The following is a 19,861-nucleotide window of genomic DNA, read 5'->3' as shown; positions in this document are numbered from 1 at the left end:
GTTGATGTTTATGCAATTATTTTTAACATGCAAATGCTGAATCACCATGCTTCATTTTGAAGAAAGCTATTTTTAAACTCTGACACAATCTTGTGTTGAATTCCGAAGCAGTCTTTGGACAGAGCTACAGGTTCTTGCCCCACTCCCTGTTCTCCTCATCCTGTCTCCAGTGCTCAGAGATGTCAGGTATTGGGAAGCTGAGTCTGGCATGTTGTGGTGTTGATGCTTACTTGTTAGCCAGCAGTAAACTCTTAATTGCTTCTGCTTTACTGTAACTATCTGACCTGTTTTGATAACACTGTATTTTTTAAAATGTATTTCTATATTTTTCCATATGCATGGAAAATATCCAGCACAGCACAATAGATTACTAACAGCAAATTTTATTTAGGATTCTCAGCTGTTAAGCACAAAAGTGTGACTCGTGACAGTGACAATGTTTACTTAACATTGAAAAAATTTTCTGAGGCCTTCTTTTGCTGGCAAGTTAAAGATGAGTTGCGTAGACTGTATGCTGGTGTCTGAACATGAGTGGGCTCTGCCAGGCCTGCAGCTGCTCTGTCTCAAGCATGCTACCCTCACGTGGTGAGGAGAAGATGGGGAGATGGTGGCAGCTGTAGAAGAGCAGGGATGGATGCTCGTGTGTGCTGACCTATAACTAAGAACAACAGAGTAAAGCAAAGAAACCTCTTCATGCCTGCCTCTAATAAGTGAAGGGATGCCCTCTATTCTATTTATAATTCATTTTTGTCTGCCTTTTATATGTAGATCTACAGAACATAGGGTTTGTGATAATTAGAAAAAAAAATGTCGTTAACTGGCCAAATTCAACAAAAAGTTCCAAAATATTCGTGTTGTTAATATGAGTCATATTTTAAAGTCCAGTGAATTTAAAGAATGCTGAATGTCCATGGTAGGGACATGGTAGGAATGAAACTGATTTTTAAACAAACCATGGCCCCGCTTGGTCTCTTTGCTCAGGCAGAAATGTGGCTGAGAAGGGAGGTGCATTTGTGGGTGGTGGATGTGGTGGTTCAGACACCAGTATCAACAACTGTTGGCTTTTCTTCCTTCAACTTAAAGCACAAGTCTCAAAAAAGCACAATTCCTCCGGCATAGGAGCTGTTATGAGCTGAGTATGACCTCAGTACTACGGAGATGAACTTACTCTTCAGTGTTTGCTTACCTCCAAACGCTTGGCTGTTGTTCAAGGCTGGCAAGGTTCTCATCTGAGAAACATTGTCATCTGCAGCTATGATTGCAAGTGCCTGAGTCAGTGCGGCACTGAGTACATGGGCTTGGTGCTGCCCCTGTACTTGAGCAGGCGTGAAGTGCCCTTGAGCTGACAAGGGGAATCTGGGTGCAAGTCCAGCTGCAGCTCATCCTTTTGAGTCTCGTGATGCCTGATTTATGAGTTGCTTTGTAAACCTACAGACTTGTAGCCTATGAGTAATACAAAAGCTGACTGATACATGCTTTAATTGTGTGTGGAGAAGGGGGTGTGTAAAACTTCAAGCAGTTAAAGCAACTGCTTACTTCAGTAGGAATTTATATCTATGGGTCCTGTAAAGGCTTCATATTTGTTTCTGTTTTTATCTTTTAACAGGGATCTCTGCGAAAAGAATTTCCTCAGTCTATTGGGGGGAGTGACATTTGTTATTTCTGCAAAAAACGGGTATATGTTATGGAGCGGCTGAGTGCAGAAGGCCACTTCTTTCACAGGGAGTGCTTCAAGTGTGAAATATGTTCTACAACTCTCCGGTTAGGAATTTACGCCTTTGATGCTGAAGAAGGTAATACAGAAGCTTTTTAGGAATCCTTTAAAACTTTTGATTAGAAAAGAGAAAAAGGCCTCGTGGATTAGCTCAGTCAGGAGGAGGTCTGCCAACTGCGTTGTGTCCATGCTGATCTTTGAGTCCTTGCGCTTCTTTTAAAAGAAGCCGAGTCAGACAGATCTGAACTTTAAATGAAGAAGTCATCACTGGAAAATAAGTCAAGGGACAAAATTACGGTTTGTCCAATCACAGGTCAAAATTGGGGTGGGAATGGAAAAGTGCTTTTTCTCTGACTGCAAACAATACAGAATTATCCTTATCTCCCACTGATAGCTGGCCTTTAAATAGAGTGATCTATAAGGACAAGTCAGGGCAGTGGTAAATTTATACAGGGAGAGTATTTTTTTGTCCAAAATATAATAGCTAATGAGGTGAAAGCAGTACTGCTGGCCAAGGAGCAGTGCCCTTTATTGCTGTCAGCTGTAGAATGAGAGCTTCAGATCTTGGGCTCTTGATGCCACCTACAGCCTGAGGCTTGGGGGCAGGGTATCATATGTTGTTTTGTTTGCTTGCTTTTTTCAGTTCAGATGGAAGTTATTAAACTATTCAGAATTGCCTTGCTATTTCCAAATGATTTGAGTGTATCCAAGTACTGACCTGATCTCCTCCTACAAAAGGATTAAAGTCTCAAGGCCAAAGATGGCTCTTCTGCAGTTCAGAGAGCCCTCTGCAAGGATTTTTAACTGATTGTTCCACTTTTTGCTGCTTGATGTATTGCATTTGTTTGTGACTTGGTATTTCTAGAATTTTGTTTTTTTTCTGCTATTTATTAATCTTAAACCTATGTATTAGATTAATTTAAGGCTTTATTTAATGAATGTGCAAATCTATATGCTGTTAAAGAAACACAATCAAAGCACCTGGGTAAAGGGAACCCCTCACTATCAGTACAAGCTGGAGGATGTAAGGATAGAGCACAGCCCTGACGTAAAGGACTTGGGGGTTGCTAGTGGATGGCAAGCTGGATGTGAGCCAGCAGTTTGTCCTTGCAGCCTAGAAAGTCAACTGGATCCTGGGCTGCATCAAAAGAAGCGTGACCAGCAGGTTGAGGGAGGTGATCCTGTCCCTCTGCTCTGTGATGGTGAGGCCTCACCTGGAGTACTGCGTCTAGATGGAGGGTCCTCAGTATAGGCTAGATGTGGACCTGTTAGAGTGCATCCAGAGGAGGGCCACAACAGTGATCCAAGGGATGGAATACCTCTCTCAGGCTGTCCTCGTAGGTGAGCTGGGGCCATTCAGCCTGGAGAAGAGAAGGCTCCAGGGAGACCTGACGGCAGCCTTTTAGTACCTAAAGGAGGGCTGTAAGAAAGAAGGGGACAGACTATTTATCAGGGTCTATTGTGACAGGACAAGGGGAAGTAGTTTTAAACTAAGTGAGGGGAGATTTAGAGTGAATCTAAGGAAGAAGATTTTTATGATAAGGGTGATGAGGCACTGGAACAGGTTGCCCAAAGAGTTGATGGATGCTCCGTACTTAGAGACAGTCAAGGTCAGGCTGGAGGGGGCTCTGAGCATCCTGATCTAGTTGTAGATGTCCTTTTTCACTGCAGGAGAGTTAGACTAGGTTGCCTTTAAGGGTCCTTTCTAACTCAAATGATTCTGTGATTCTGTAAAGCTGTAGGCAATCTAGAACCAGCAGCTGGTTTCCCATTTCTTTTGCTGCCAAACCATTAAACATCTTGATTTTTTTATACACAAAATAGTGAGGTTCCAATGGGTAGATGTAAGGATAAAAGGTCATGTAATTTACTTTTTCTCTTCTAGGTAAATTTTACTGTAAACCTCATTTTACACACTGCAAAATCAGTAATAAACACAGAAAGAGAAGAGCAACATTACAGGTCCAGTGCAAGGTATGTATTGGTTATATTATTAACACAGGAAATATTGAGGCAGCTTTATCTGGAGCTGAGTGTAGTATGTGTAGTCTGGTTTTCAGCGGAAATGAGCTCTTCGTCTATAAAGTTGAACTTAATAACATTTGGAAGTGAACGTATATGTGAAAACTTAGGAAAACAGTAACAAAAACAGGACTTTATACTTATTTTTAGAAGTATATTTAATACATTTTTAATGCTTTTTATAAGGAGGCAACAGAAGCATGGAAGAAAGAAGAACCCAGACCTACAGAGACCACCACAGAAAGCACTTTAACTACTGCTAGCAGCCCAGAGGACAGGTCCCCAGGTATCCTGCCTTCCTTCTTTAGGCGCACTCTAAGCTGGCCCCTTCGGGTGACAAGGGATCTGCTTGACATTCCCAGACGCCTGTCTAACTGGATGCATGGTTTTCTGCACGCTACCAATCTTCATTTCAGGGACAATGCATATAACTATACCTACTTGTACGAACTCTTGAGCCTTGGTGTGCCATTCCTCTGTGCTCTTCTAGAGGTACTTACTCATATGTACCGGGAAGCAGAGCTATCCCTTGAAAATGTGCTTGAATGGGCAAAAAAATTCTATAGGGTTTAAATTTTTCTATGTGTCTTGCTCAGTTGTGCCTTTCAGATTTTCAAAATGAGCGGCCTCACTGTCTTCCTGAGGCTTTTTGTTGGTTTTTTTTGTTTTTGTTTTTTACTTGCAATTTAATGTGTGACTTAAACGAACAGCATATTCCTTCTGATACAAACTAGGTGCAATCAAAATTTTCAATATAGAATGTACTGTACGTTAAAATATGAAGGCTGGTGTCCAGACACATTTCCAGAACACGGAGACAGATGAAGGATATTTTGTGATATTTTTTGTTTTGTTTTGTCCTGTTTGAGATGAGACCGTTGGGGACAGGTACATTTTAAAAGCCTTCTTCCCCTCTGCTTTTTTGTTGTTGTTGGACAAAGAAAGAATTTTTGTTCTTTCAGATGTTTAGGGAATATTTATGACAAATAACTGGGTTTTCAAACCTGAATATGGCGCATCCCTTTTTTTTTCTTGCTTTCATCTTTTCTCTGGGTTATGAGGTTTATAAGCTTGCATGAACGTTTAAAAAAAAAAAAAAGTTAAATTCATATTGCTCCTAGTCATGCCTTTTACATTTCATACCCTTTGTTGACAGTGGGTATAATCTGTAATACTAATTTATTTAACATTTTGAAATAAATCAGAAGAGCAAATCTTTGCTGAGTGAAGGCCTGATTGAAAATGCACATCAAAGGAACTGGAAGTGTTATTAGATGTGAGTTATTCCTCAGTTCAAGGCTTCTTCATTAGGCAGCTGTTTCGAGGAATATCGAGTTGTGGAGCATTCGTATGTTACTGAACTCACAACTGTTGTGCCTCCAGATAGGCACTGGTCCTATTATGTGTGGAATTTTTTAAGAATATGAGTTTAGAACAAACAACAAAAAACTATAAACTTATTCTAAGGATGTTGCTTCGTAATCAGTTACTTGATTCTTTTCAATATTTGAAGCTGATAGCAAAAAGATGAAATTCTGTTATCTGGAGCAGCTGTTAAATAAATTTTTCTGGTGTTTCTCATCAAGGTGTACCTTCATCAAAAGCTGTCAGGAGCAGGTTAAGTAGGGCTATTAAACAACAAGGAGACAGTAAGAAAATCCCAAATTCTGATTGCTTTCTCAGCCTAGGTAGCCAGTGAGGTAAGCATGCTCCCCGCCTCTAAAATACTTAAATATTTAAATTCAGGCGTTAATCGAGAACTAGATAAGCGTATTAATATGACAATATACATAGCCTAAAATGAAAAGTATCTGTAACGTTTATTTCTAGCCAACGTAATATGACGTAAGTAATAGGAAATTTATGTTCAACTTGTACCAAGTTTAAGGATGACCTTTTAGTGGTATCAAGTAACTGTGCTTCTTTTTTTATTTTATTTTTTTATTTTAAGTGAATGTGGGCAAAGACAATTTAAAGTTGTTTTATCTGTTAGATATTAAAAGGAAATGTGTTCTGTTTCAAACAAATGACAAACTGAGTTTTTCCTCTAGATATTTTGATGTAATTTTTCAACTACAAGGATAAAGCTTTCCCCATTTTATAGTGCTTATATGTTCTGGGGAGAAATTGTGAAGAGTGTGCATAGAACTTGGAAAAAAAATGCTTGAAAATTGTTTAGGTATAAGGTAGCGTTTGTTTGAAATAAATTGCCATTAGTGCTCAGATGTATGTTTAGCAAAACTTTGCTAGGATATTGACTGGACACAGTGACCATTATAACAACATGGTAAGCATCTGTATATATACAAAGAAATGTATCTATCTCTTTCATAGCATTTTAAAACTCTACTTTGGAACAGTCTACACTTTTTAATTATTTGCTAATGCCAGTAGTTGCTTCACTCTAAATGGAAAAAATCTGCAGTATGATTTACCCATGTTACTCTTGCAACACAGCAAACTGAATGGTAAAGTTTTGAAGTTAGGCTCGTCCTCAATTTTAATTTCAGTTTGTCAATAGCAAAGTCTTGCAGAATATATTTTTCCTGATGTTTTCTTTTGCTGTTCACTACAAGAAACGTTCTGCTTTTCAGCAGCATGAGTGTAATGGTAAACTTACAGAAAAATGGTGACACAGTAAGAAACTTGGAAATCTGTGCTAACCTATGAATTTAAATGAACTGAATCTTACTAGAAGAAAGCATTTTCTTTTTACAAAAAAAAAGTTGGTAATGATGTTATATATATAGGTTTATATAATAGGGAGAAAAATCCCTAAATTCCCACAACAGACTTCAGAGAGGGGAAAAAAAAAACCATACGAAATTAAAAACATTTTCCTGAAGGATCATAATTATACTACGTATTCCACTGGGATTTTGGAGATTGTTGGGAAGATTGTTTATTGGTATCAGTCTGATAACCTAATGGCTAGGTGTGTCTTTTCTTTTTTTTTTTAAACTCTTTATCTTAATACTCTGTTAATAAGATTAATACCTATTTGTCCTTGTTCGTGATTTAATGAAAAAAGGCAATTTCATTTTGGTCAACTCTTTTTAGTAAACTTTCTGATGCTTTTCTATATAACCAAGCTAAGTTCTGTGTTTTGTTTTTTTTTTTCTTTGCTCTCTTTGTCAATCTCCCTTGTTACTTTTAGTCCAATTCATCATTCCGGTGTTGCACCCGCTCACTGGCTGAAGCCTTTATGCTGTCAGGTGATTTTTCTGCTTGCCAGTTCCAAAATTGTGTGACTAACACTGTCGTTTGACAGCATTTCACTGTGTTGATTTTGCGGTTTGTTGTTTTATTTTTTAATACCATTTTGGAGCAAACTGTGTGTGTCTGGTATATTAATGGATGTGAGCTTTGGCATGATCATTTAACCTGTTGCTGAGTTCATAGTTCTATAAAAGGTTATGTCTGCTCTCTCTGTAGAGAATGTTTTTCCTTCTGTGTCTGTGCATGTACACTTAATTTCCTTGTGTCTTTCAGGTAAGTTAAGCAAGTAAACTGATTCTTGAAAGAACCATTTCTTATTTCTTTCACGGAAATTTTAAAATGAGGTCACAATAAAAGCCAGGTGATTCTCCTGGATAGCATGAGCACCTATTTCTATTGTGCTCAAATACTAAATGAGCAAATTTTCACTGAGAGCAAATATTCAGTGAGCAAGCAACATTTGAGCAGTGTTGCTCTTTCTAAGCGCTTCTTTGCTTTCATAGAGGAAAATTACTTTACAAAAGAGTTCTGTTGGAAAAAATAGCCAGAGCAACATGAGTTCCAGTCTTCCATCCTAAGTAACATACTAGGCAGGTCTAACAGAAATAAATGTGTGCTATTTTTTAGTCCTTAATGTCTAAATGCCTAATTTTTATAACCAGAGTGTTTTGGTTTGAGTTGTTTTGTTAACTAATGTCAGCTCTAACAAGGCCCCGTTTGCCCTCTGATTAATGGATTCGTCTTGCTGCATGAGAAGTTGCCAATACTCTCCATGACAAATTAGTGCAGTTACTTTGTATTTTTTTATATAAGTTCCAGTCTGTGTAATCACATGGTAATCTAAAAGGGGAAGTGAATCCAAAGAAGAAGCAAGGGCTCGGCCTAACCAGCAAGTGCCCTGCGCTTGTGGTTGATATGGTCCATGACACAGCTGTATTTGCTGAGGATGCCCTTCAAAGGGAATGGCAACTGGGAATTGATCTAAGCAGCAACTTGCAGGGGGGCCAGGCATGCTATGCCACTTGTCCCCTTTCACACACTCAGTCAGGAATGAAGAAGAACTTATCTTGCTGACCTGTATGTTTGCATGTCGAAACAACAGCGTTGATTTGTGTGGGCATGCTAAATTGTCTTGATAGCTTTCAAAGTTCCCTTGCTGGGCCCGTACAAAGCCTCTCTATATTCTAAGCGTCACTCCCTGGAAAATGGTTAGGACACACCTTCCTACGAATTGCAGGACTATGGTGTTCTATTGCTAAGCTCAGCATGCTTTGAGATGAAGGTCGTGACATAAAGGTCTGCCATTTCAAACCACATTCCATTGCTGTGCTTTTTTCCCCCTCTGTTGCAGAGTCTTCCTAGCTCTTCCTGGCCAGTGAGGATTCTGTCCTTCTCTTCCTAAATCTTCTGTCTTCGCTTTACTTTATAATCTCAATGGAATATTTTTATTAAATAGTTTTTAATGCTGTATTTAAATTTTCACATGGAAATTCTGTATTTTGCACACAGTGAAAATTGTTTCGGCTCTATTTATGGTATTTGCTGTAAAGAAAAATAAATGTAGTTCTTTATAAGTCTCCTTGTTTCATCTCTTCCTTTTAAAAATATTTCTTGAACAGTAACTTAATGGTGACCTTATGCTTGTTTTTACAAATTCTTCTGGTGGATGCTGTTGAGTTATTTTTGTAGAGGCCTGACCCAGAGGCCAGAGAGTTTCACTGTGGTGTGATAATCAAGTGTGTGTTCCTTTTGGAAGGTCCTTGACCCTGAGATTTTACACTAATTATCCCATGCACTTGAGACCAGTAGGTGCCTGGTGTTGGGGTTTATCCTTCCTGGAACTGATAAGTTGGTCTTGGTGAGCATGGGGATTGCTTGCATACATGAACAGCAATTGTCCTCTTCTCTTTGGCTACTGTTACCTTTCTGTATGTTTTTATTTTATATTTGAACAAATATCATGCTACGTTATGTGCATTTGGGATCTTAGATCATGTACGGAAAAGGCAGTTAATGAGTAAAGCTTCATTTTAGCTGCTGACTCTGGACTGCTGTTGGCCAGCTCCCTGTATCTTGTGGACCCCTAGAAGCTGCATCTAGCTCTGATTTACTGTCTGGTTACAATGGCCTTTTTAAATTTATTTAATTCATTTAGTTTGCTTTCCTTTGCTTTGCCATGTTTTTTATTTTTAATTTTCTTCTGCTGTTTTTAAAGCTGGTGTAGTTCTTCTTGAACAGCGCGTTCTCCAAAACAGCTTTTCAAAGTGTTTCTCCCCTTCATTCTCTTTCTTTTGCTCACCCTACAGTTCTTAAGCTAGCATCCCTTCCTTTGTGCTTCAGGAGAAAAACAAATCACAGAAACAGTAGTCCCAGTTACTTTATGGAAGGATTATGATTTTTTTTGTTGTGAAGTCATTTCAAACTGAGCCTCACTTGAGTTGTTTGAACAATAGGAATGATTTTTTTTTTTTAAGTGTTGCTAAAGACAACATTGCAGAAGAACAAAAAATGTTAGCTCCAGTGAACTATTCCATCTGCTAAAGAAAAAGCCATGAAGCACAGCAGAAAGTTTGTTATTCCCAGCAGGAAGTGATTTGCATAATGAAACCGTAGTGCAGCAAATGTCATCGTACTTGGCACTTCCTTAATTGTGACGGGCAAAGCAATTTGGATCAAGGTAAATCTACTCTTTGTACAAATTACAGTCTTGAAACAGGCTTTTTGTGGTTTTTTGCCATCTTTGCTTGGTAATTTTGGGCAGAGACAATGGCAGAGAAACATCAGAAGAGGTTTCTGGGACTGCAAAAGGTGATAATTTGTTTTGTTTTGAAGCTTTGGGAGGCACCGCGTGTTCATGCTGTTCTCACAAACTGTTTCACTTATTCCTGCTAAAATATCAAAACAATAACTTGGAATTGGAATAATATTAGTATTTAATTTGTTGTAATTGTGTTTTTCTGCGGTGGTGCAGAAGGACCTAAAAGTCAGATCACTAGCAAATCCTATCTTTAAAGGATATACTTCATAGTAAACAGTCCATATTCTCTAATGGTAGTGAATAACGCAGAACACATTGCATGGAAAAGAAAGAAAGCAGACAAAATGAGCAATGTGAGAGGAGCAAGCTTGTATTAGTTCCTTCATTTTCAGTCAAAATCCTCACACAATGGAACTTGTAAATGTTCATTAGTTTGATCCCAGTAATGCTGCTGGAGGTAGAGGCTAGTGAATTAAATTCTGTGTGAATTTAATGAGGCTATTTCAGGACTTGTGTATCCTTGGGGAGACCCCATCCTCTGGCTATCCGCCCCTGTGAAGGGAGGGCTGATTCTTCCTGTTGCCCTTTCACTGAGCTCTGCCCAAAAGCTCCAGCCTCTTGCAGGCATGTGCTATTAGAAACTTCATGTGCACCCCAAAGTAGCCACACCGTGTCCCTGCATGCAGCTGAAAGTGACAGTGGTACTTGGTGGAAAAGCTACTGCTTTAATCTTGAGCTGCCACTGAACCTGGTGCCTTCCAAAAATCATGAGTTTGCAGCAGGTGATCCTGCCTCTTTATATTGTCAGTGCCTGCTAAGAGAAGGAAAGCTTATTGTTGCGGATGGCATGATAGTGCTAGAACTGCAGACATCGTTTGCTCTATCGGTCAGGTTCAGGAATTGCACACTCTCACTCTCTTGCCTCCTCTTTATACTGGTTCTAATCAGTTCTGAACTTGTCTATTGCCACTAGCCCTACATATCTGTTAATGAAAAGCAAACATGGCAGAATCTTGTAAAGGTAACCTTCCTATATTAAGATTATACTAATGCTTTATAATGAAAAAGATCGTGCCATTTTTAGGTGTACTAGGTTTGAGTGTAATGTACAGACAAATCTTAGAATTGCTTAGACTCAGATGAGAACCTTTCATTAACTACATCAAGAAGAGTAATTTCTGTTCCTCTCGATTTCTTCTAGACTGCCACAATAATAAAGTGCCAGTGAACGTTTCTTCTCTGTGTATTTCAACCTCGAGCAAGGGCTATGGTCTTTGTTTTCCCACAACATTATAGCGATTAGTTACTATAGTTGGCCTTAATTCACTTCTTGCTCACTCATTCCTCACATTCCAATCAAAACAATGAGTTCTGAAATGCATTCAATTCTGCATCAAGGTCTGTGTTCTCAAAGGTATGACATGTTTGTAGATGATTTGGTTTTTTTTGTCTGGAAGATCATGTTGCTGAAGATCAGAAGACATTCTGTATTTAATGCTTGATCCAAGTGTATGTATCAGTCATGTAAATATTTCCCTGAGCCTTTTTCCTTTGTTTCATGGGCTGTTTTAGCATAAAAAGAATGGAAGCTTTGATCTCATCTCATCAGGTGGTGGTCTCCAGACTCATTTGGAATGGCTGGAATTTCTGATGTTCTTCAGAAATGAGAAATTACGAAGAAATTTGCATGTTGCTGTGCTCTTGTATTTGCTCTTACAGCATTTGTACTTCAGGAAGTAATTCATATCTTTGTTTTAAGGTTTTTGGTATTTGGAGTCTGTGTGTAAAGAAAAATATTATTTTGGCAGACATTAGATTGCTGATCACTCCAGGGACAAATCATTTTGGCTGTACTCTGAATTTGCAATTATTACATGCGTTAATATACCAGACTAACACAGATTGCTGTGATAAAATAAACATTTGCTCTGAAATTGTGGGGTTTTGAGAAGCAAATTTCCATAAATATATAAATTCATTATGTTTAATAGCTTTTCAATTAGTTGCTTTTTCCTTTAACTCTGTAATAATTTTTGCTTAGTTTGTATTAATGTTAGTATTGTCATGCACTGTCCTGGATGCATCCAAAAGTAGTGTTCTTTGGGTTCTGTCTTGCCTTGTGACTGAATTGACGAGAGTCTGTTCATCAAGTAAGTAATGGATGCTTTGAAAAAGTGCCTGGGCCCACAAGGACATGGAAGTTACTCTGGTGGTGTGGGGACAGGGGGAGGGGGCAGTGGACAAGCCCATTACCAGGCCACAGCGGGGAAGGGGCAGCGCAAAGCATTTGCAGGCAGCAGTGGCTGGAAGCTGGGCTGGAGACCTGGCCCTGCTTCCACCGGGAGCACTGTGCCACCCCACAGAAATGGGAAAGCAGGTTGGCTTTGTTTTTCACTTTTTACTAGATAGCATAATGTGGAATTGATTTCAGTAGACAAACAATTTGAGTTTGTGCATAAATGGCTAGAAAGGTGGGAAGAACCGTGACCTGTGAAACGTTGTATCTCTTACTGAAGTGCTTTTTTGGGGACAGAAATTTGCCTGGTTGTTTCTTAGATGTGATGAAAAGTCAGAGTTCAATAAATAAAGGACATCAATTTGGGAATGCTGTTGGAAGCCCTACAGCCTCCTAGTGCACATCTGTGGAACAACTTATTGGGATGTCCTTCATTTCAAGGTCTAATGCAGGTGATGCTTCCAGGCAGCCTTGCATGTTTTGAAGCTCAGACTGCAGTGCTCAGCTGAGGTTGTAATAGGTTTGAGCTGGGGTTTTACTCCCGTGTAGGCTGATAGCCAGCATATTGCCACATGACCTAAGCAAGCTGGAGGAGTCATTCTCTGATCCCATTTCACAGTTCTTTGTGGGCAGAGGCTTCCCTGGAGAGTGCTTTCTGCCCTGTATCTTATCCCTGCACTTGCTGGGTTCATTTCAGCTGTGCTTCCACAGTAGTGATGACACCTTCCTTCTGCCCCTGCAGCGTGTTTCAAGTTGTGCTGTGTTATAAGCAGGACACATACATGACTTTTAGGGGGTCTATTATACAGTAAGAAGCTAGAGAGGGAGTGAAGTGTGCTGCATGTGCTACAAATCAATTTGTGGTCTGATGACTGAATTTCTTAATGTCCATTTTTGATGCCAACTGGTGTTTGCTTTCACCATCAGAGCTGCCCACATTTATGAGTAACTCCACTTTGAAATTATTCACTTGTGTCATTGCCTTAGTCAGCACCTCCATACAAGGTCGGGCAGAGGCCTCTCATCCTGTGAACGAATTATAGGGTGACGCAGTTTAATGGCAGGGTAAAAGCATCAAGGTTGCCAGCAAGCTAGCTGGAGACGTGTTGGGGGGACACTGGGCAAGGGTGGCTGCAGGAGGGATGGGTGAGCATAGGTTACTTCTGTAGTGAACGTCTGTAGCTGTGTTGTCTTGGTGCTTCAGTGGGAGGAAGGTCTCTCCCTGAGTACTGCTACTCTGGCATCAGGAGGGCTGGGGACCAGCTGGCAGATTGACCCATCTGAGCTCACTCAAACCTTGTCCCTGTCACAGGAGTGCAGCCATAGTTGCTGGTGCTGGGCACAGCGGGGAAGTGAGCTGTGTGCCAGCCCTGGGTGCCTGTGCTCCTGCTGCCCACTAGCAGCAGCAGCAACAGTACCTGGGATTTCAGTCCTTTTCATCTGAGTGTTTGAAGTCCCTTAACCATTACTGAATTGCTATGACAGCTCTGGGTAAGTACCACTCCTGTTCCACAGTCTTCAGTGAGTTGCAAAAACATGATATGTCTGAGGTGCCAATATATCGTTTTCCAGATAGAGATTTTGACAGCTGATTCCAGTAGGTTTCCTTCTTCCTCCCCCAGACCAGGCCCTTGTGCTGTAAGAAATCTCTGCTCGGGATGCAAGGAGTCAGGGCACTCGCAGGACATTCTCTGGAGTGTTCTCCCTGCAAGAGCTTTCTTGCTGACCAGCTTACCTGCTGGGTGTTTTGTGGTCCCTAAGGGAAAGATCGATAGTATTTAAAAAAAAAAAAAAAAAATCTGGCTTTGTTTCTCTACTTTGCTTTTCTTCCATCTTAAGGGATGTTCTCCAAGTTTGTAATAGTATAAATCTCTGTACTTTGCTTAGCTTGACAAGGCTAACTGCCCTTTTCTGCTTGTGCATCTTTCCATTCAGTCTGACTCAGCTGAGAACTATCACTAGTTTCTTGCTTAAAAATGAATTTCACTCTCCCAGTTTAAAGCCAGCTGAAGTAGAAGGGGATGGGTAAACATGAATGCTTTTGGTTGCTTATGGCATGGCAGCGTTGCCTTGATTTTCAGGCTGCTGCAGCTGACTTGGTTCAGGATTTTTTCAGACAGGTTCAGTGGGGCATCTTTGAAAGGTTTTGTCCAAGGCAGGCGGGGGGAGGCACATGCAGAACAGCAAAGCTGATAAAAGGCAGGAGCCAGCTGGTGGCCGAGACGGCTGGCCCTCTGGGGAGGGGGCCGTTGTATGGGCTTTGTGCTGTTGTGAGTGGCACTCATGAGAGTCCCCATCCCTGTCCAGCGCAGCTGTCCTCAGCAGGCACTTGGCTCTGCCCAAATTTGGCTGATTCCTGAGCCCCTGTCATCTCCCTGTTGGGTCGCAGTCATGTGCTCTGCCTGCTGCTAATTTGGCAGGTGGCTTGGGAGAAGCAAGCTGTGCAGAGAGCCAGGTTTCCCTGTCAGATGGGATGCACCAGCGTGAGTAACGTCCCCTTTCTGCTGCTTGTTGGCCTCAGTTTTTCTGGTGGGTCACTCAGATGCTGGAGTGATCGATGCCTTAATAAATGGTGATCACGGTGAATGATGGCCCCTCGGGAGGTGGCCTTTCCTCTGCCCCACGTGTGGTGGCTTCCAGCAGGCTACCGCAGGGCCTGCCGTGGGACTTCGATGTTTCTCTCAGCTAAGCAAAACCAACAGCAACTGTACTGTTAACATGGCATAAAATAGAAATAGTTATCAGTACCTCTCTGCAGCGCTGAACTGACACAGCTGGCGATGACTCTGGGGGGGTTTGCCCTTTCCTGTGTGAAGCCAGTGCTGGCAGCTGGAGTGTGACCACACGTCTGGTACCTGCCCTGCACTTTTGGAGTTTAAACTGACTGGGGGGCACTCTGGGAGAAAACGACTAACAAAGCTAATTGCGAGCTTTATTATTTATATTTATGTAGCTCGTGTCTGTAACAAAGTTAAGAACAACCTTGCCGTTTCCACGTGGCCTTGGCCCTTCCTGCCTGACACAGAACTCCTGAAGTGCAAAGCATGGCCAGCAGGTCGCTCTGGGCCTAAGGAATGCATCCAGGCCATGGGGCATGCTCTTACAGAAAGTGACTGAAAAAGGTCTTGGTGCTGGCATCGCTGCTGGATGTCGTTCTGTAAGCACCTCAGTGTTATAAGCTTGCTGTGGGTAGAATTGCAATGACACTGCAGTAAAGCTGAGCTCATGTGGTTTCTGCTGGCCCGGGGCCACCTGTATGGTGCAGGCAGTGAGGCCTCTCCTGAGACACAGCAGGATGGTTCTGCCTTGTGCTGGTCAGCATGTGTGGGGACCTTGGAAAGCTTCCTTGTGTTCCTGATCAGAGGCTGTTGCTCTGCTGATCAATAGGCACACTAAGGTCTGTTCCTTAGAGCTGATAACCGGCTGGGAACAGGTCCTGCTGGAGAACCAGATGGACTGACTGCTTGGTGAGGTCTGACAGGGGAACTCCTGCAAGTCCACCCTGGAGCCAGGAGCTGGCTGAACTGGTTCTGAGGGACAGTCACACAATCCAAATGTTATCACTCATTTACCCTTACTAAGTAAATAATTGTGGTGTTTGCATTACTGGTGCTGTAAATAAGTATTCGTACCCATTGATTGTAGCTGTGGAGCTAAAATTAAGTTCCATCCAAATTCTGTGAGTTCTGCCAGTGTTACAGAGGTGCTATGATGTCTTTGCCCCTTACTGGCCACATCTCATCAGACTCATTTGAAATGAATGAGGCTGTTTAAGATGCAGGGTTGAACTGGACCTTTGGCTGAGTGGAAGAATATGGAATTCAGAAAACTCAGCATGAGACATAATGAGAAATAGAAGCAGGTCTGACTGGAAAGTGATCCGAATCTGTCCAGGGGATCTGTGTGGGCTGTTCATCCAAATCCGTGTGCTGGAGCGAGCCTTGGACACCCCTGACCTTGGGATGAGCACTGGTCCTGCAGTGAGCCTCAGGCGAGCAGCGGGGATGCTGCTCACGTACCACAAGCTTTAGCTAAATCCTTTCGCTGTAAGGAAAACAGTTGTTTCACTCCCAGTGAGGGGATAGTGAGATAGGTTTTGAAATGCAGACAAAGGAGAAATTGTTTATCCAAATTTTTCATCCTGTTGGAGTGGGAGGGTCATATGAATGCAGAATTGTCTGTTGCAGTTGCTGACTGTGTTACTATTGTTTATATAACTGAAGCTAATCTCTGCCATTTGTATTTAAAAAAAAAAAACTCCAAAACCACAGTGTTTACTCTCAGTGCAAGTCAATCGAGGACTCCAGTTGGGAAGGCTTGGGCTGAGGAGAAGCTCTTGCGCTAGTGAGACCAACAACAGAGACTGTGTGTGGAGGTGCCCTTGTCCCCAGAACACAAAGCCACTGAAATTGGCCACCTCTGTGTGCGGCCTATATTATCTGCTGAAGTCAACGTACCCATGTCTTGAGTGTTATTCCACACTGTAAAGTGCATTGCAATTTTTTTTTTTCCATTTGAAAGAACTTTAGATCAATACACTGTTTTTTGTAGCTGTAACTCAGCGTCAAGGACTACTTTCCAAAGCCTCCAGTTGCCCTTTGTCCTAGTGGCCGTGGAAAAGCACACAAAAGAGGACTGCTATTATGAACATGGGCAATAAAAAATAGAGAGGTTAAAATAGATTCCTTCCTCAGCTGGGTAGGATCTGGGCTTTTTTATCTTTTTGGAAAGTTTTTGTTTTTGTTTGAAGTAATGTTTTTGTGTTTTCTGTGGGAAATCTTGTAACTGACAAACTGAATCTAAATAATAGCATCAAGTTTTTCCTGAAGTGGGAAGACAAATACCACTTCTGTCTTGCTGGGTCCAGCCTGACAATGAAGTGAACAAACCAACTCCAACCTTTGCCTGAGCGGGCAACGTTTGCCAGCAGATGGCTGTCCACAGCACCAGAGATCTGTTCCCTCTGGTCAGTAGAAAGGTGAGAACAGCCCCATATGCTGTGTTTGCTGTGGGCTGGTAGCAAACTGCAGCCACTAGCCTGAGTGCTTCAGCCAAGCCTGGCTCTGCTCTTGGTTTGTGGCACACGGTTCCGTTATACTGCTTAAAAAAGGAAGTGCAAGGAGACTTGTTCCACGGTACCACAGAGCTGCTCTCGTTGCTGTGGTCACCAAAGCCCTTCCAAGTGTTTGCTTTTGGCCAGATCCCTGCCGTGCCACCAGCTGTTGAGCCACCAAGATGACCCTGGCCTCTGTTATTCAGCAGTACCAAAGGCCTTGTTAGTAGCAAGGGTAATGGTGTGACCAAAACAGTGTTGGGACAGAGCAATTGCTGGGGAGCATCTCCTGCGGCCAGTCTGGATGACAGCAGAGTAAGGAGATTAGCAGCAACTCAAGGAATGAATAGAAAGCTTAAATTCTCTCAATCCTATCAGACCTTCAGGCAGCAAGTTATCACTGTACAGATGCCTCAAACAGTCTGAGCACCCAGCCATGCTGGCTGCAGAGCACCCGCTGCTGCTTGCTGAGCATAGCTGGAAACACTGCACTGCTTGCACCCTGGCCTGCACTCCTTCACAGAATCATGCCAAAGAGCATGGGAGGGTCTGGAAGTTAGCACGTTAGCTCCTTAGCTTGCTTGCACTGAATAGTTTAGGAAATTTGACCACCTACAATTCTCTAACTTGTGTCAGTAGGACAGTTCCACTATTAACTGGGCTGCAATGCAGTGAGCAGTATTTGTGGTGTATCTTGCCTGTCCCTGCAGTCTCAAGCATGTGATATGTTTGATTTGTTGTCTACTGCCACAAGATTAACACCTTCCACATGCGTGGCTTGTCCATAATCCCCCCCTCGGGTAAATTATTTAAACGTTTTGGCAAAGGATTAGTAAGGGCTTCAGCCCGAAGTGTGACTGCAGGGAATGCATGCTCACTGCTAGAGAGCTTTAGCATGAGGAAACATAAGACAGTAGGAAGGATGATAGGAAATCTGAAGTGTGATGAAAGTGAAGTAAGATCTGATGTGAATGCTGTTTTGAGTCTATTTCTTAACGAGTTGTCTCTTTTCTGATAATAAGTGGAGCTGCCCATGGGGGTCAGTGGCACAGCGCTAGTTTACATTGGCAGGAAAGCAGAGGCTGTGTCCTTTTCTACTGGAGAAGCTGGATACCCGTTCAGCTTCGCATTGTGTGTGTTTATCTTGTAAAGTCAATTTCCTCTGACTCTCAGTCTCTTAGCTACCCAGCCAGTAGAAAATCACTTGTCCTGGGGAGGAAACATGACCCTAGTGGGAGCGCCTGCAGGCCATGGGGTCCTGCTGGCTGTCCCAGGCGTGGAGCTTAGTGTACCCGTGTGCCACTACTCATTTGGGAACAGCAGTAAGGCCAATTTTCCTCTCTTCTAGTGAAAAAGGGGGATCACGTGGCACATACAGCCATGCACGGACCTCTGAGAGGACCTAACCACTAGAAAATTTAGATACCTAGGGACTTATGTGTGGGAGTTGCCACCTTGGACTTAGGAGATAAATGTTCACTGTTGTTGGGAAAACCTTGGGTTTTCCCAGAGCACAAGGGGTGCCCAGAAGTGCCCAGCAACTCAAGGCTCCCACGAGGCTCTTTCTGCACCTCCGTGAGGGCTGGTCTGCCAGACTGTGGGGTACGTGTCCTGAGGTGATAGCAGTGGTGACCAGAGGTGCTCTGACTCTCAGTGATGGGAGTCAGGGCACTGAGGCTCAGAGCCTGGTTGCCAGACCAGAGTCAGGCTTCCGAAAAGTAGTGTACTCCTATTCAGCATTGCTGTGGCTGCCACTATTGCAGCGTGGCACAGGGTGCAGTCAGTGCACAGTGAGCTGCAAGGCACTTTAAGAAAAGCACTTTAAAAAAATCCAGCTTTATTTTTAAATTTCTCATTTGTCTCAGATCATTTTTATCTTCTTTATGGCTCTCCTTTAAAACTAACGGCAACAAAGGCCGTTGGCAGTTTCCCAAGCAGATGGCCTGTTTGATTTGTTTGCGTTGCTGTGGCAGTGCTGGTAGTAATTAACAGGTGGGTTCAGGTCTGTGCAGTGTTCAGACTTTTGTTTGAGTTGGCCACTGCTCTCCCTGAGTGGTGTTTACACAAACCCACCAGTGGCTTGTTGCTCTGCTCTGTTCCCCTTTGTTCTCCAGGACTGAAGCCTACCCTGTGCAAGAGCCCAAGGCACTCCATTGGGCTGTGTTTCATCACTGCAGGGCTCGGGGCCCACTGCCAGTGCTGTCTTTTAGGAGAGGCCAGTAATATTGAGTAGCATCATCAAAGCCTACAAAAACCTTGGCTCTTGACATCTTGGGCACCTCTGTCTTTGGTACAAGCTAGTTACCTAGGAGGCAGTCCTGCTCTGCAGAGCTGCAGCAGCAGCTTCCATCTCTTCAAAGGTCCATGGAGTTGGTAACCTAGCGTTTGGGTTAATACACACAAATGTCCCACATGCAGAAACGTGGAGGTAGCTCAGCTTCTTTCCGCTTTTGTGGAATTGAGTGCAGCTTAGTTTATTCAGCTTTATATGTCACAATGCAAATATTGACTGAGTAAATCAGTAAGGAGTGGTTTTGCTTCTTAAGGCAGAATGCTGATCTTAAATGTGGTTAGTTCAGCTATGAATGCTAGTTGATTGCATTCAGAAAAGACTGCCATCTAGCAGATTCCTGAGAAAGCAGGCTTCTACTGCACAATTCAAAAAGGAGAGTTCCACGATACCTTAAAGAACAGCAGAGGAATGCAGCTCCTTAAGTGAATGTGGCTGCAGCTGAGACATAGCGTAGCCTGGGTGACAGGCTGAGGTCCTGCACCAGCTTTGTCTGTTATAATTAATGACATAAAATCTGGGGGAGCTGCAGGCTATTGCAGAGGGACTGGTTAACCTGAAATGTTCAC

General features: G+C 42.5%; 1 protein-coding gene across 8 annotated transcripts in view; it reads left to right on the top strand.

Moving 5' to 3' along the window:
* The window catches only part of MICAL2 (microtubule associated monooxygenase, calponin and LIM domain containing 2), a 124,665-nt gene that overhangs the window by 70,782 nt on the left and 34,022 nt on the right, over positions 1-19,861 (top strand). For 7 of the 8 annotated variants that reach the window (XM_021400973.1, XM_021400972.1, XM_021400970.1 and 4 more), the window contains 3 exons: positions 1,607-1,793; positions 3,600-3,688; positions 3,923-4,022. In XM_021400973.1, the coding sequence (XP_021256648.1) occupies positions 1,607-1,793; positions 3,600-3,688; positions 3,923-4,022 (376 nt within the window). Of the gene's footprint in view, positions 1-1,606; positions 1,794-3,599; positions 3,689-3,922; positions 8,530-19,861 lie in introns of those variants that run through there. The other variant, XM_021400976.1, reaches the window with a different exon arrangement.

The sequence above is a fragment of the Numida meleagris genome, chromosome 6 (genome assembly GCF_002078875.1).
Source record: "Numida meleagris isolate 19003 breed g44 Domestic line chromosome 6, NumMel1.0, whole genome shotgun sequence".
NCBI classification, from domain to species: domain Eukaryota; kingdom Metazoa; phylum Chordata; class Aves; order Galliformes; family Numididae; genus Numida; species Numida meleagris.
Note: the sequence above shows the minus strand (reverse complement) of the source record. Positions and strands in the feature narration are given on the sequence as shown.